The sequence below is a fragment of the Ochlerotatus camptorhynchus genome, unplaced genomic scaffold, assembly GCF_037179485.1.
Source record: "Ochlerotatus camptorhynchus isolate MF236.1 unplaced genomic scaffold, CSIRO-AGI_Acam_v1.1 ptg000089l, whole genome shotgun sequence".
NCBI lineage: Eukaryota > Metazoa > Arthropoda > Insecta > Diptera > Culicidae > Ochlerotatus > Ochlerotatus camptorhynchus.
The window spans coordinates 16,058-33,632 of record NW_027040579.1 but is presented as its reverse complement, the minus strand read 5'-3'; the positions used below and the strand labels follow the sequence as shown (position 1 = coordinate 33,632).

General features: G+C 38.1%; 1 protein-coding gene across 3 annotated transcripts in view; it reads left to right on the top strand.

The window, feature by feature from the left end:
- Nucleotides 1-17,575, top strand: part of LOC135698528 (semaphorin-1A-like) — a 251,870-nt gene that overhangs the window by 225,923 nt on the left and 8,372 nt on the right. For all 3 annotated transcript variants that reach the window (XM_065218546.1, XM_065218545.1, XM_065218547.1), the window contains 3 exons: nt 14,279-14,686; nt 14,763-15,098; nt 15,165-16,205. In XM_065218546.1, coding sequence (XP_065074618.1) covers nt 14,279-14,686; nt 14,763-15,098; nt 15,165-16,205 — 1,785 coding nt within the window. The remainder of the gene's footprint in view (nt 1-14,278; nt 14,687-14,762; nt 15,099-15,164; nt 16,206-17,575) is intronic.

The following is a 17,575-nucleotide window of genomic DNA, read 5'->3' as shown; positions in this document are numbered from 1 at the left end:
TCCAACGTGGGCCAACTAGACATATTCTAGTCTTAATGAGGTTTTGGTGGACGCATTAATGACAAAATAGCCTTGACCAGGGTTTTATAAATTTTGTTTAATAATTGCTTTGTAGCTTATTCGATCCATGAGGCCGGTAAAGCACTCCTCGTATGTTCTCACTTGGACTTGGACATTATTCATGTATAATGCAAATAATAACTCGGCTCTGTAAAGTTTATTCAATTGAGCCTGTACAAATAAATTAATATAAAAAAAAATAAAATTGCTTTGTAGTATTTCATAAAACTTAAAATGTTACTTGGGATGCCAACTATGTTTAGTGTCCTTACCCAAGTAACATTGCAAGTTTTATCGAGTTTTTAAAGCATTCTACAGGTCTAATTTGCGGTCTACAAAACTCTTATAAAACCAAAATTGTTACTTGGGCATTATTTAACGCATGATGTCATTTTAATCTCATTTCTGTTATGGAGGAATTGACCACTTTGTCAAGCAGTTTTGGCTTGACTTTCTACCAGCGATTTCACAAAACTGGACCATCTAATGTCAATGTTTTTTTTTTTATAAAACGCACAGATTTTGGCTACTTTTCTCGAGGTTCTAGAAGAAAAAATCTCAAAATAATTTTTATTTCAAAGTTCTAGTGGTATTAAACGTCATTTTAACTGCTCGAATGAAGTGGTTCAATAAAACATTACATTTTCGTATTACGTAATAAATTAATGGACCTTTGGTTGTTTGAAATCGATCTTCGCGAAGTTATTTTTCAATAATGCAAAAGCAGTTTTTTTCGTTCAAAACCAAAATTTTGTTAACGGAAATGTGTTTACTGTATTGTACTTGCTAACCGGAACACAGTAAACACATTTACATAAACAGAATTTTCGTATAATTCGAAAAAAAAAACTGCTTTTGAATTATTGAAAAATAATTTCTTCCCCTTTCGACTTAATACCATTTGACTTAGACTCTATTTCAATTCTATTCAGTGACTGAGTATAACTTTTTTGTCCTGTCTTATTCTCTCATGAAAATTTTACTCAGTTGCAGTTCAAAAGAGAGTTTACTCATTGACTGTGTAAATTTCCCTTTGAGTAAAGTTCCCGTGAGAGAAAAAGAGAGGGCATTAAAATTCTACTCACTGAGTAGAATTACGGTAAAGTGTTGTTTGAAGAGCTGCAATCTATGGCACTGTGTGTATGTGTGTGTGTGTATTCCCTCTAACCCCCACTGGCCGGCAGTGTTATTATGGAAGAACTCTCTCTACAATGTCGCATTTATGGTCATTGTAAACAGCTTTAGACCGGGAGTTAGAAGGTGATAGTTCTATTGCAGATCATGCAACCCATTTCAGAATGTCTAGAGAGTCACGCCTATTCCGAGGTTACTTTCACTCACAATAAGCCACGCATGTATGTATTACCTCTATCAATTGGATATTAGTATTACATAAACACTTCCAGGTTTGAAAATATTCTTTTCAAACCCAGCGCGTATTTAGTTTAATTTTGATGTTTAATTTATAAATAATAATAATAATAGGCTTGGTCTCACCATGTTCCGCTGGTCTGCCGCCATTGATTGCTTCTTTTGGAATCCCTTGTGCTTTTTCTCTAACGATTCGTATTTCATTCCGCACTTCACCGGCAATTTCCTTCCGCCTTTTCCAGGTTTTTATTGTTTTCCGAGGGAGATAAATCCGCACTAGTTTCCATTTCCATTTCATCTGCCATAAGGCTCGCGTTTTAAATCGCTGGTCCACCGAGCACTCGGAATGAGTCATTGAATCAATGTAGAGTATAGCATGAGATGGTGTTATATGCAAAGTACGAAAAGAGAATGAATGGAATTCGAAAGGGATTAGTTTCAAGAAATGATAGTTTCATCAGATTCCCCACTAACCATACAAAGTAGTGAAGTGAAGCAAAGTAAGCAAATACAAGCTATATTGCGACTAAATGGTTACTTGGGTACTCATATAGCCGTCAGAATGGTTCATCGGTTGCGAAGTGAAGTATTCCTGAAAGTGATGTGTTATATTTCTCAATGTTTTGATTTTATCCTTACGTTACCTCAATGTTATATCACAGACAAACAGACACAACACATTGAACATTTATCATTGTAAACACTACCGCCATCTGTTGTTTACACAGATGACTGTAGCGTGTAAACGTAAAACGCAAGTGAATTGATTATGCACGCCGCAAGTGGCGGTAGTTCCAACTAAGCAACATTTAAATTGACCGTTAAATGCGATTTCGATGAACATCTTAAGCATGTTATGTCTGCTTCTCTGTGATCATACCTTCACTACCGCAACTCCGGGTAATCCGCGAAAGTGCTTGCATTTTTCTCAGGCACTTTTGATCTAACTGCAATCACTCTCTCATACTCGAAATGTGCCACGACCAAATTGGCACAACGACGCCCTATACGCTCTCTGACCAAAGCGCAGGAAGCTGCAATCTATGGCACTGTGGTCCAAATAGGCAAATAGTGGATCTTTTTCTCCTAGTGCCTAACCATTAAGTGTTTTCAGAAGATTTTTTTTTTATATGAACATCCTCCACAATTTTAATGTAACAAAAAATAGTCACAACTGACTAAGATAAAATTAGAAAAGCTAACTTTTTTCTATGAACATGTTGAAGAATCATGTCTCCAGCAAGTATTTTTTTAAATCAAGCAACTTTGCTGAAGAAGTCAAAATTCTAAATTTAGTTTTTTTCAGAGCTATGGAGCAACGTGTTTTTTTTTGCGGTTTTGATAATTGTCTAGAACATTGTAAGCTGATAAAATTAATCGCTTAAAAGCTATGATCGAAAAACTAAATTTAAGTGAGTTTCCATAAAAAATGCTACATAGGGTTTTTGGTCTAATTTCCGTCCTACTAAGCACAACCCACGCTTTACCTCTCTTTTCTGAACGAGTTTGAACAAAAAATGGAATATGTCTGTCAAAGATGACTTCTAAATTGATTCATCTTTCCATACGTTACCGTTGGATTTGATAAAGAGTCACAAATTGTTGAGATATTGTTTAAAATCTAATACTGCTTCTTGATTCTAAATTCGTTCTACGAGTTTCAATTCCGTCCTAACGCATTGAAACGCCATAAGATTTTCTTCGTCCTACGGATAAACGTAGAAAAAGGGGATTCGCTAGAAGAACTTCTATTGTTTTGACAACAATGAGCGTAAAAATTCATACAATGCGCTCTAACAGGATTTAACAGGAGCTAATGAACTAGCGCATCGGAACAAACCTATTAATGATTTGTGCACGGTGAAATCATTGATATTATTGATCTTTTCTGATCGATGGAAAGGAAATGGGCGATTACGACGAAGTAGCGCTCTACCCGAGCTCTGAAAATACTGGATTTCGAATTTCAACTTCTTGAGTAAAGTTGCTAGTTTTCACATTTTCTACAACTTTATTCAAAACATGATTCCTTTATATCTTCAAAGAAAAAAGCTAGTTTTTCTATTTTTATCCTAGTTAAGACATGACTAATTTTTGTTGCATTCATATTGTGGGGATTGTGGATGTTGTGGCGTGATGATTGTTTCAAAATAAATTTCGAGTGCAATCTTAAAAGGGCTTTATTTTGCAAATGGAGCATTTTTTTTAAATCTAGTTGCTGCTACGATCAAAAAAGTTGAAATTGATGTAAACAACAATTTTTTTTTTTAAATAAATTAAATTGTTTGTAATTTATGCCTTCAAATTTTCCACTAACGTAGCAAGAACCAGATTTTATTAAAAAAAAATTGTTCGCAAATGCATTTTAAAATTGCACTCGTGAGGTATATCGAGCAAAATTTTGAAATCAGCATCATTTTTATAGATATTGTATTCTCCACGGGGGTCAACTTTGATTTGCCAATATCATTGATAGGGTTTGGATTTGGTTGGCCTACAAAGACGAACCAACCAATGGCTGAAAGTCTCTTTAATAAAGTAACCTAACCTCAGTTTTGGCAAAATCAGAAATCAATTGATATTTTTCCGCTCTCATGCGCTCCCAATATGACGCGTGATATTGGAACAAAATATCATGCTTGATATTGATTTTACAAGCTCCTTTGATATTGCGAGACTATTCACAACTTGCAAAACTCAAACTAAGAGTTGACTCGTCACAAAAATGATTCCATTGCACATCGTTTTCTTAGAAAAAGAAAACATAGTTAACTATCTCTTCTTAATCTTCCCGATGGCAGACGCGAAGGGACTGCTGCAAGCCGTTATGGAATTTTCGGTTGCATTCGGGTGTAAAGCAAAATCATTAAACTCAATCTCACCACATTTTGGTGAGATTTGCAGTTGGTGAGTTTTGTTAGCTTGATATTCCGAGCTGTGATATCACAGCTAGCAAAATCAACCGCAGTTGTTTGCTTGTTGATTGTTGTCTACAAAAATCAAGCGTGATCTTGGGCGTTGGTGAGAATTGATTTTATGATATGTTCCCAACACTGCCTAACCTAACCTTGGCGCACAAGGTGATTTTTCACCAAACTCGACTGATGATCAATCGATTTCCATTTTTTTTAATAAATTTGATTACCATTGTTTCAATATTTAATCGGGCAGATCACCAAAATGTTTCGTCATGTGATTTTTAGCAACATCGGAAACTAATCTGATCAGATATAAATTTCCATTATTGTCGAAAGAAAAAGCATATTCGGTTATGCTTTTTCAAATGAATGAAATCTTCACATGACATTTTCATCACCCATCGGTATCATCCCTTGCTCAACCTAACTCCTTCTTCACACACACAAAAATCATTCTTCACTCGAAAAACATCAAAATCGAACGACCTCTCTCCACGCTTACCAAATCTTATGATTGCCGTTTCGGTCGTAAAACAAAAAAAAACAGTTAAGATCAGCTCGTATAAACAAAGGCTGATGCGCCCAAAGAGCAACCTTTATGGCAACAACACACCATTTGATCGTTGGTCCCCTCCTCGACTAATGACTTACACTTGGTCGCGCTGCTAGACGACACGAACGACTGTTAAGCGAGCCGTTTCACAACTCATCTCGATACGATTGCTGATACTTGGCTTGCACGGTCGTATCATCACTTGTTGTTGTGTTTTTGCCTCTTTAGTCGCAGCAGCAGGTTTAATCTGATGAGTTTATGAGGGCCTCAACCGCATGCGACCTTAGGATCAAAACACATTTTCAAGCACTTTTAACACCCAAGTGATCATCACCCGCCACCGGCTGTGATAGGCGCATCAAGTAGCCGGAGATTAGAGTGTTTTGACATATCGAATGGCCCGGTGGGGAATACTGAACTTACCCATGCCTACTACGTACTTTCATCTGATGCTTCTGGTAATACTGTACCTGGACAGAAACACAGTCGCAGTGGTCGTTGCATTTAGCAGAAGCAGTTAACAACATGCGTGCAAGCGAGAACGCACCAGTCTCACCGCTGTGCCAAGTGGGTAAATATTTGCTTCAAGGGAAAATTTTGAAATGTCTTCACGCTGGCTCGCCGTTCCAGTTCCGAAAAATGATCTTAAGTTACGTTTTGCACCCAACTCAATCAGGAGGTCTTTAACTTGCATAAGGGTAGCTCAGTAATTCATAAGTGCAATTAGTGGGGTTTCAGTAAGTGAGACAAATTTTCCTGGATCTTCCAGAAAAAAACTTCTTGAATATGAGGAAAATTGATGGTTTATTATTATACTCCTAGACTGAGTAAAATTTTCGTCGTTTATTTTCCAGGAAAAGCGAGGAAATTGTTACTTATTCACTGAGTAATTCCATTTTTTGTAATTTCGAGTCGAATTCGGCTCAGTTACTCAGTGTGTAAATATTTACTCAAATATTAGTATTTACTCAAATATTATATGAATAAATGTCACTCTTGTTTGAATGACATTTACTCATATTTGCGTGACCTACGTTTTTGCGAATTTGAGTGAGCTAGATTCATTTACCGTGCAGATTGAAATAAGGCGTTCAAAATTTCAACTTCATCATTCTTGATTCTGTGGCATGTTGTATACCACTTTTTGTGCAAAATGAATTCGCAAACTACACCTTGTATCAACATGCGTAAAGACAATTGACACCGCCCTCAACCAGAGGTTGCTTAAACAAAACAAACAACACTAAATAAATGTTTGGCGCTCCAACTTTTTGCAATAGCTGTTGTATGTTTGCAAATAAATTCAACATTAAAATTCACAAACATACAAATTCTTTATTTACGCACAGGCTTTGCGTATTCACACAGATTAATACAAACCCGACGTGCAAACAAAAATCTCGGCTATCGTGTCATGTGTGAAATATGCAAATTTCCGCTATTATCATTTTCCTCTCAGCTCACACACCTGCATCATCGGATCAGTTTTGAGTACAGGTGTGAGAACATCGTTCAACCAGGCGTCAGTCGCATCATCAGAACCATTGAATATGCAAACAACTATCATCATGCTATCTTCCACTACAACTCGAACCTCTGGGAAAAGGAACCCCAGTCAATTTATATACAGAATTGATCACCCAAAAAGACACACATTGCACAATACCCACCTTGGTTGTCTGAAGTCGTTCTACAGCAAGGTATCGCTAATCTTGCGATAGCATACGTCAATCGCCAAGGGGCCGCACCCCTAAAACAAGCAAATCAACACTCTGCTGCACAAACAATCGATAAGCTTGCCAGCCGTTTTCGATAGATAGCAATCTTTATCTCGTCGCACCTGAGTACCAAAAGCAAACAAAAGTGAACTTTCCGAGAAAGACTCGTCAACCATTGGATTGGGTTGCATTGGACGGACGCCGCACCGTGCAGTTCGCGCCGGCCGGTTGAACTTGTTTACTTTTCGCACCTGACATTGGCAAATCTCGACTGTCAATTGAACCATGAAGGGAAGGCTCCGGACTTAAGTATTTGCGCAGAAATACGGTGCTTTATAAGCCATTGAGTATGTTTATGTTTGATTTAGACAGCGTAAGTCATTCGATCCGGTCATTCATATATGCTCAAGGTTTGAACTTCTTCTGCTGGTGGTCAGGTGCAAATTGTTTTGCCAAATCAAGTGCTTATTGTTTCGAATTACGTGTGCTTGGAACAGTCTTGGTAAAACCTTCTTCTTCTTCTTCTGCATGGCTTCTCAAATTGAAACTGGAATTTATGCCCGCTTTCACCTTCACCAGAAATCATTATGGCTACTAAATTTAAAGAATTCAAACATGTATGGGTAAAAGCGCAAGTAGCAGACGAAACACATGTCTTTGCTTCGGTATACTTTCCTTCGAACAATGCTCATAAGGACACGTATGATAAGTTTTTTGGAAAAGCGGAAGAAATTTTGTCTAGCGTACCCCCCAACGTAATGTTGACTTTATTTCTGATATGGAAAATGAAAGCATCTTAAGGTGATTCCTTGTAGAGTCCACAAATGGCCGCTACGTGGGCTATACATGCACTTCCACTTCGAATTTTCAATTACACACATATCGGAAAATAATACTCCATTTAACGTGAAATTGCTACTTCATGTATGCTGCAGTACAGCAAACGTGGAGTAACAGTTTCATTGTGGTACGTATCGTAGAAGCTGATATTTGTGCAGTCAAAGTTTCGAAGTGGTTACGAGAATATGGATCTCACAGCGAAGCACCTTAATTCAAGTCGTTGGGGAAAATGAAACACTCCGTATCATTTTTGACAAAATTGCAAATTTGGGACTTAATCAAATAAACCATGTGAAAAATCAACAAAATTGTTGTTTAGACCTTTTATCAACAAATACTTATGAAGATTTCTGTGTGACTGAATCGTTAAGTCCCATATGGAGAAATGAAATGTTTCACACAGCAATATAATATTCTTTATTCGTTCACATAAATGAAAGAACCAACGACTGCGATTTTGATGAAATCTTTGATTACAATTCCACAAATTATGATAACATTAGAAAAAGATTGAACATTTTCGAATGGCAAGCAATATTAAGAACTGCAGGAAATGTTGAATGTGCAGTTGACGTATTCTACAATGTGTTGTTTGAAATAATACTTGAAGAAGTGCCAACTAAAAAAAAGTCGTCAGAGTCATGCAAAAAATCCGGTTTGGTACAACAGGGAACTGAAAAATTTACAAAATCCAAAGCAAAAAGCGCACAAATTTTATAAAAAATATAATAGTGAAGAAACTTTGGCATACTATTTAGACATTTGCGATCATTTAAATTTGGCCGTGAATATGACATTTGAGGAGTATAATTTAAAAACTGAACTTGAAATAAAATCTTGTCCTAGGGACTTCTTCAATTATGTGAAAACCAAATTAAAATCTGATAATTTTCCATCAATGATGCATTTGGACGATAGGGTAGGTGAGAACTCGGATGATTTATGCAATTTGTTTGCAAATTTCTTCCAATAAATCTATACTACGTTTTCAGAAGAGGACCGTGACCGTGAATATTTTGAATCTTATCCAGAATTTTCAAGTGACATCAGCGTAAGTCAAATCAATGTTCATGATATCTTAAAGGGTTTAATCAATTTAGATGCATCTAAAAATCCTAGCCCTGACGGTGTTTCGCCAGTTTTTATGAAAACTTTAGCCACTGAACTTACTGCTCCATTATTTTGGATTTTCAATATATCACTGCACAGTGGTCCAGAATGCAGATTTAGGTGGAATGATATTTTTTAGACTAAAAGTTTCTTCTACAAAGTTGTTCCTTATAGTTAGGCCCTCATTTTTATGTCAATGAATTCTAGGGTGGTTCTTATTATCATTAAAATCAAAAATCTAACATTTTTGTTTGAAAAAATTAAGGTATACATTCTTCGGCAAAGTTATAGCTGAGCTAATTTCAAGCAACTTTGAAGAAATAAACTTTTTTTGTATCTCTGAAATTTACCGATTTAGAGCTATTTTTTTTAATTGAGTTGGGTGGCTCTAAAAAAACAGTTATTTTGCTCTAGTTTTCTTATTTCAAATTTCTCAGCAAAGGTGTCTTCAAATAACTTTTAGATCTTTAGAAGGCGCAAATTTTTGCTGCAGTAAGCTTGCCGATCAAGAGTTATTGACGTTTTTATACTAAAAATATGTACTTTTCAAATGTTAATATCTCTGGATGGGGCAAGCAAAAAAAAGATTTTTTTACGGCATTTGATAGGGCGTATGTTATTCTCAATAATATGAAAAAAATTGGAGGTATGCTATTTTTTAATCTCGTGTAAAATCAATTTGAATTTATTCATATTTTTTACTATATTTGGCTAAATCTTTTTTATTTGAAAAGATACAGACAACAAATTTCACTATAAAACATTCGCCTTAAGAGTTTTTAAAGTCTCTGGAAGATGACTTTCATGAGAGATTTTAAATAAAAAAGTTGTATCCGAGAGCAGGACGGGTCCAAGAGCAGGACGGGTTCGAGAGCAGGATGGGTCCGAGAGCTGTCATCCTAAACAGCTTCCAGAGAATCATTCGGGTCGATGATTCGGATCCGGAGCTGAGCTGGGACGGGGAGAGCTGACTTTCGCTTTTTGGTTATTTGCTTTTGTGCCGATCTTCCGCTCCCACAGGGAATTGAGAGGAGAGGTGAGATCATATCTAGATGGAGCTGGAATTAGGGCCTAACAGCTTTTGTAAACAATGACTTCTCTTGATGATTTCTAGAGTTTTAAGGCTCGCCCAGGCATAACAACATGCTCATCTGGTAGGGAAAGACTTCCCCTATCCGATGGTTGGAATGGTCTACGTGGACTTGCCTTGAATTCCTAGAAATCATCGATAGAAGTCATTGTTTACAAAAGCTGTTTCGCCCTAATTCCAGCTCTATCTAGATATATGCTCGAAGAATAACGTCAGCAATAATAGCCTGGTACGTAAATACATAGCACAATGGTCAAAAAGCCGTATTTAGGAAAACAAAAATGTTTGCGCCCGAACCTTCAGTTTTAGATATATAGTGTGTTCTGGAAAGTTTCTTCATATTTTTGGCTGATTTTTTTTATGTTAGTGAAACCAGGGTGGTCCATAAAATTGGTGAATTAAAAAATTCAAACTTTTTTTTATTGTTTTAGGTAGCCTTATCAATGTTCAAAAAAGTTGTAGAAAAATCTATTTGAAGCACATTTGCTGAAGACATTAACATAACATTTCTATCTCTTAGGGTTCATGAGTTATGATTATTTTCAACAAGCAGGTTAAAGTGGCCTCTAAAAATCGGGTTTCTTTATATATATTTTCATACGTTTATTTCTCGTAAAAAAATTATTGAGAACACATTTAGAACTTATGGTGATGCATATTTTCGCTGAAGCAACCAGGTTCCTATCTTTTTTGATTCGAAAGTTAAATGTGATTTTCTTCGAAAAAATGCTCTTTTCAATTGTCAATATCTCTAAGTGGAGTAAACCGATTTTCAAATATATAATTCTATTTGAAGGATCATTTTTTTTAAGTGGAGCAGTTTTTGTTTAAACCATTAAATTTAATTAAAAAAAAAATCATATTTTACAGCGAAAACTAGCCATAAATTTTCTGATATAAAAGATAACAACATAGATAAGAACAAAGTTTCTACGAGAAATAAACGTACATTTTTTTTTAACAGGAATCTGATTTTCTAGCGGCTACCCTTAACCGGCTTGTTTAAATAATCATAACTCATAAACCATTAGAGATAGAAATTTGATGTCTTGAGCAAAGTTGCTTCAAATTATTTGTTCTACAGCTTTTAAGAACATTACATCGGTCGGTCTCAAATAATCAAAAAAAGTTTGTATTTTTAATTCACCAATTTTATGAACCACTCTAAGACCAGAAGGTCCCGTAGAAACATGCTCAACTTTTTGGCTCAGCTCTGGTACTATTTTCGGTCCCAAGCTAATCGATGCACTCCTCGAAACATAGGAAAATCCACGAACCCCTCATTTTATCTGTCAAACTTGCAAAGCGAATCAAAACAAACGTAGTGTAGTACTAGAATTTCGACTAGAATGGGGTACGTTAATCGATTTGCTTGGGACCAATAGGCTAGTCAAGTAGTGAGCCAATTTAAAATCGTTAGTTTCCGCCGGTTGCTATAAATCTAAAACAGATGACTTGGGTGCTAATACCAATAATCAATACGAAACTAACGATTTTAAATTGGCTCACCACTTTAGTAGCCTATTGGTCCCAAGCAAACGATTAACGTACCCTATTCTAGTTGAAATTCTATTACTACACTATGTTTGTTTTGATTCGCTATGAAAGTTTGACAGATAACATCAGGGGTGTGTGGATTCATGCAGAACATGCAGGGGTGAGTGAAATAGCTTGGGACTGCTTGGGACCGTTGTTCTGGTACTGAGTGAGCCAAAAATAATAATGATTTTCTTCGGGACCCAGTGGTCTTAGAGTTGCCTCTATGCTAATACTTTTGCCTTCCTAAATACAATATCGTGTAACACATGCACAGATATCACTCTCCCATACATCCACTTGTAAGTTTAATTTTACCGTTGATTCCATCGATCAGTAGGCATATCCGGAGAACTTCGAGATTAGGGCGTAATCAACAATCAATACGAAACTAACGATTTTAAATTTGCTCACCACTTTAGTAGCCTATTGGTCCCAAGCAAACGATTAACGTACCCTATTCTAGTTGAAATTCTATTACTACACTATGTTTGTTTTGATTCGCTATGAAAGTTTGACAGATAACATCAGGGGTGTGTGGATTCATGCAGAACATGCAGGGGTGAGTGAAATAGCTTGGGACTGCTTGGGACCGTTGTTCTGGTACTGAGTGAGCCAAAAATAATAATGATTTTCTTCGGGACCCAGTGGTCTTAGAGTTACCTCTATGGCGTAATTGCTTTTGTAAAAAAACACGTCAATCACTTATTTCTCGCGAATTAAAGCTCAATAGGCTGTTTCTATGCACCACCAATGTAGAGTACGCTAGGCGATTATGAGAGTTAGATTAGTTAGTTTTCTTTATTAACCCACGACGAGCGATTATGAGAGGAAACGTCAACCAAACCGTTTGTTTACATCCAAATTACAATTTATACATCTCAAATTAACGCATATTGTTGAGCACATCTTGCATATTTCCATCGGTAGGGGTCTTGTCTTATTATTTTTCACATATTTGAACGGATTTACAGCTCAAATAACACCACATTAAAAATCCGGAAGATCATAACCGCTTGGGTAGTTTTATAAATCTTCACTTTTCTTAACAAAAATATGTGGAAGCACAGGCCGGTTCACTCCAAAATCGATACAGAAAACAAAATATTCCATGTGGATGATGATTACAAGCACCTGCGATGGATAAATTAATCAGAAAAGGGAAAAACATTTGCCTCTTCCTATGCTTCACGGCGAAAATTTCAGCCCACTCTTATGATGGTTCTCTTATTCACCACCAGAGGCTGCAACAATTGCTTAATTTCCATTGGATTCGCCTATATCGAATACTAACAACTCCTCTATCATTTGGTATAGTTTGTTTGCTAGATTGAACTTTTATTTGCGAGTAATCGGCGATTGACGCGTTTGTTTACAAAAGCAATTACGCCCAAATCTCCAAGTTCACCGGATATGTTGTATCCAGCTTTCCATGCTCGGTAATGGCGGCTTGTTTGTATGAATAAATGTATCCTTCGCTGTGCTTTTTTGACGCTATCTGGATATTCAGATTTTAACCCCTCCCTATCACCAACCCAGGAACAGAAGAAAATACGCCCTCCAGTTAGTTTCAAAAAGCACAGTGAAGGATACATTTATTCATACAAATAGGCCGCCATTACCGAGCATGGAAAGCTGGATTACGGTGGCTGTTCAATGCATAAGCGGAGTCCTTTTTAGAAAAATTCCGCTATATGTAAGTGACGGATTGAAAAGATTAGGCTTGCGATATCAGTGAGCTGATGAGCTGAGGTTCCTAAAATATGAACCATGGGTGATCAGCTCACGTTAGTGAATCAGATTTTTAGAATAGCTCGGAAGCGGATCGCCCATCTCTAATAGGTACACATTGCACTAACCACTGCGGAGAGATAAATTAGATTAGATAATAGTAGATATACATTTATGCGAACATCTGTTATTGCATTGGCATTTATGAAGTGAGAAAGGCAACTAAGGAAACGTAATTAATGAATCGATGAAATACTCCATAAACCTTCGAAACATGCTCTTCTACCAACAATCAATACGAAACTAACGATTTTAAATTGGCTCATTACTTGACTAGCCTATTGGTCCCAAGCAAACGATTAACGTACCCCATTCTAGTCGAAATTCTAGTACTACGCAATGTTTGTTTTGATTCGCTATGAAAGTTTGACAGATAAAATGAGGGGTTAGTGGATTTTCCTATGTTTAGAAAAAGTTGAGCACGTTTCTTCGGGACCTACTAGTCTACTAGACCTCTATGCTTTTACCATAGAGGTAACTCTAAGACAAGTAGGTCCCGAAGAAACGTGCTGAACTTTTTGTCTCAGCTCTGGTACTATCTTCGGTCCCAAGCTAGTCGAATCACCCCTCGAAACATAGGAAAATCCAATAACCCCTCATTTTATCTGTCAAACTTTCATAGCGAATCAAAACAAACATTGTGTAGCACTAGAATTTTGACTAGAATGGGATACGTTAATCGATTTGCTTGGGACCAATAGGCTAGTCAAGTAGTGAGCCAATTTAAAATCGTTAGATAACCAAAATTAGACGTTAGTCTAAAAGGCCGTATTGCGACACAAACTTGGTTCATTGCGTCTAGTGAACTATTATGCGAAATTTAATGGAATTCGGAGAGGTAAAAATGAAATCGATTTGTCAGTTGGCGTGGAACTGCTTATAAGGTTTCAAGTTGAGCTTGAATTTATATGAAATATTGCTTAAATTTACGCCAAATCCAGCGTTAACAACGTGTGAACTATATGTATATATTGCAGAAATTGTCATAAATTCTAATCCATCCAGTTGGTTAAAAGAGGAATCTGTATTTTACTATAACATCAACATATCTCCAATCTTGTCCGTAAACTACAAGTCGAGCCAAATGAATATCATTCGTCAGCGAAAAGTCATCTCCATCACACATAAAAATTTGACCCTGTTGATCAAACTCTTCTTCTCTCCCCCAATCAATTCCATCCAATCACGCGCCCGTGTGCTGATTGATTGAATTTGAATTTTAAAACCCTATAACCTTTTAACCATTTTCTCATCCATGTTTTACTTTGTTTCTTCCCCTCCGCTTTCACAGATAACACAATACCAGCCTTTTTCGGCAACAGCACTGATTACTTTAAGTTGCTAGATCAAGATGACAACTCGATACTGATAGGAGCGCGGAATGCGCTGTACAACATTAGCCTGGATCGGTTGATTGAACATCCGACCCAACGGATCACGTGGCCCTCGTCGGATGCCCACCGGGAGCTTTGTACGCTCAAGGGCAAGCTGGATCAGGACTGCCAAAACTACATTCGGGTGTACGCGCGGGTAGGCGCTAACAGGATTATGCTTTGCGGGACAAATTCGTACAAGCCACTTTGCCGGTACTACAACATACTGCCGAGCGATAGCGCAATTGCGTACGATAACAATGAGATGGAAGCCCTCGGACGATGTCCGTATAATCCTCTGCATAATAGCACTTATTTGTTTACCGGTAAGCCAATTGAACGTTTGATTTATTCTGTTCCATTTCTTTGACCGTTTTGTCGTTTTGTTTTCTTCTTGACCAGACGGCCATCTGTACTCGGCCACGGTAGCGGATTTCTCGGCAGCAGATCCTCTAATTTACCGAGAACCACAGCGAACCGAGCAGTACGATAGCAAGCAGCTCAATCAGCCGGCCTTTGTGAGTGCCGTAGAGCACAATGGATATGTGCTGTTTTTCTTCCGGGAAGTGGCCGTCGAGTATATGAACTGTGGCAAAGCAATTTATTCTCGCGTTAGCCGTGTCTGCAAAAACGATAAAGGTGGACCACATCCATTGAATGACCGCTGGACGTCATTCTTGAAAGCCAGACTAAACTGTTCCATACCGGGCGAATATCCGTTCTATTTCGATGAAATCCGTAAGTATTCAACGATCATCCGCGCTTGTCAACCGGGTCAATAACGATTTACTTTTCCTCCGACAGAATCTACTACGAAAACGATCAATGGCATCTACGGTGGCGATACGAATCAGATCATCTACGCGATCATGACCACGCCGGACAACGCCATCGGTGGTTCGGCCGTGTGTGCTTTCTCCATTCAAGACATTTTGGATACCTTCGAGGGGTCGTTCAAATCGCAGCGAGATATTCACTCGAATTGGCTTCCAGTTCCCCCGAACCAAGTGCCGGATCCTCGTCCGGGAAAGTGCGTTGATGATAGCCGGACACTGCCGAAGGCTTCAGTGAATTTTGTGAAGATGAATACTTTGATGGACGCATCGGTGCGATCCTTACATTCCCGACCCATTTTCACGCGAGTTAGCCTTCTGTACCGCCTTTCGGCAATCACTGTTGATCCTCAGGTGAAAGCGTTGGATGGCAAAACGTACGATGTAATTTTTGTTGGCACCAACGACGGAAAAGTCATAAAATTCGTTAACATATTGTCGTCCAACTCGACGGATGAGGTCAAAACCGTTATAATCAGCGAAACTCAAGCATTCCCAATAGGTACCAAGGTGAACGCATTGACCATTTCCAAGAAGAACAAAAAGTTGATTGTTATTAGCAATGGGAAGATAATTTCGCTGCCACTCAGTAATTGCAACGAACACGAGTTCAAATCTTGCCGCAAATGCCTAGAGCTACAGGATCCCTACTGTGCTTGGGATGATGTGAACCGAGAATGTCGAACCGTTGACGATCACCACGCTGGTAGCCGATCGATGGATAATCTCTTCCAGCGCTTGGATGGACTGAACGTAAATGACATCTGCAAAAAGTACGACCAGCGTGATCAGCGTCAACACAAAGCGGAAGACAACGACGTCTACACGAGGGTTGATGGGTCAGGTTCTGCCGAAAAGGACAGCCCCACCGAAACCAAGAATGTCGTCATCATCCAGGGCACGGTCGCCTCCACGGGGCCGGTCGATATTGATAATGAAATATCGATGACCTCGCTCGAAGGAAGCGTGTTGACGAATAAAATCGGATCCCATCAGTACCACCATAAAACAGGTGAGTTTACAAACGCCATTTACCCACATTATTATGCATGTGCGCACCCCTTGTGCTTGAATGTCATTATTCACGTAGTAGCCTACTTGCTCAATTTTTATTGTTTCTGCTGAATTTGGCGATGGGGTCTCGTTGGATTAATAATAATAGAAAAAAGTAAACATCGATGCATATTGTAAACAAAACCAAGCCCGCGTGGCCTTTTCCTCATTCTTCAAAATCAAAATATGTACTGTTAGCGCATCTATTCGAGCCCCAACCCAAGTGTGCCGCACCTCGTGAGTTTTCTTTGCTTGTTGTAGGGAAAGGTGGGGCAAGATGGATCATCTACTGGATTTATTTACTATTTATTGTCTTGCTCAACAGGTTCAATGCCAATGCCATCATTGGGTTCGCATTGAACCCACTGATTTGACAAACAAATAAATTAAGAACTGTACTAGCTGATCCATCTTGCCCCACCTTACCCTATGTATTAATAAAGTTGTATATGTTTTCTTTCGCGCACAAACTTGCAATGATTGATTACCCCTTGACTGCGAATGCGAGTGGAGTCACCCGGTTTTATAAATTCACAATTTGCTAAATTGATGTTCAATGACAGAAATATGCACGCTCCCCATTAAGAAAGTTGTGGTGAAGCCGGTGAAGGTACCGAAAGCAGCTAACCAACGGCTTCGGGTTTTTAATAATTGACATGAGAACGCACACACATATTTTTAACATTTGCTAAAAATAACGCCGCCGTGCGGATCACACGGTTAGTTCATTTTAATTGATGTTCATGGGGTGGCACTTAAACAAGGAACTGAGTATGAATTTTGTGATCGCGTACAAAATCGGCTTTAATGATTGTGAAACTTGTTGGAGGCTGTTCATAAATTACGTAGACAGTTTTTGAGAGGTATTAGACTCCTCCCCATCCCCCGGTGAAGAAACTTGAGTGACACGCGTAACTCATTTCTCTGATCGATGCGATATACTGATACAAAAAATCTCTGGACCCATATTTCTTCTGAAAGAAAGTAAAGTATTTTGGGTCCCGGCCCATCAATCAATTCATGGGTTCGATGTGTAGGGTCCAGTGTGGAATGTACACGCTATTCCAAAACTGATGAATAAGAATCATAAGTTGATAAACGAACAACGTCGATCGGATTCATGTCGATTAGACCTGTTATTTTTAACAGAAATGTTCGGGATGAACCGGGTCAACCGTGATTACTGTTCGTCATGTTAATTTGAACTTCTGTGCAAATTTTTAGCAAAATCGGTAATGATTAGAGGTGCTTCAAGTTAATTTTATGTTTTGAGGTAATTTACGGCTTATAATATTTGTATCTCGAAACTGAAACAGCGAAAACTGGTGT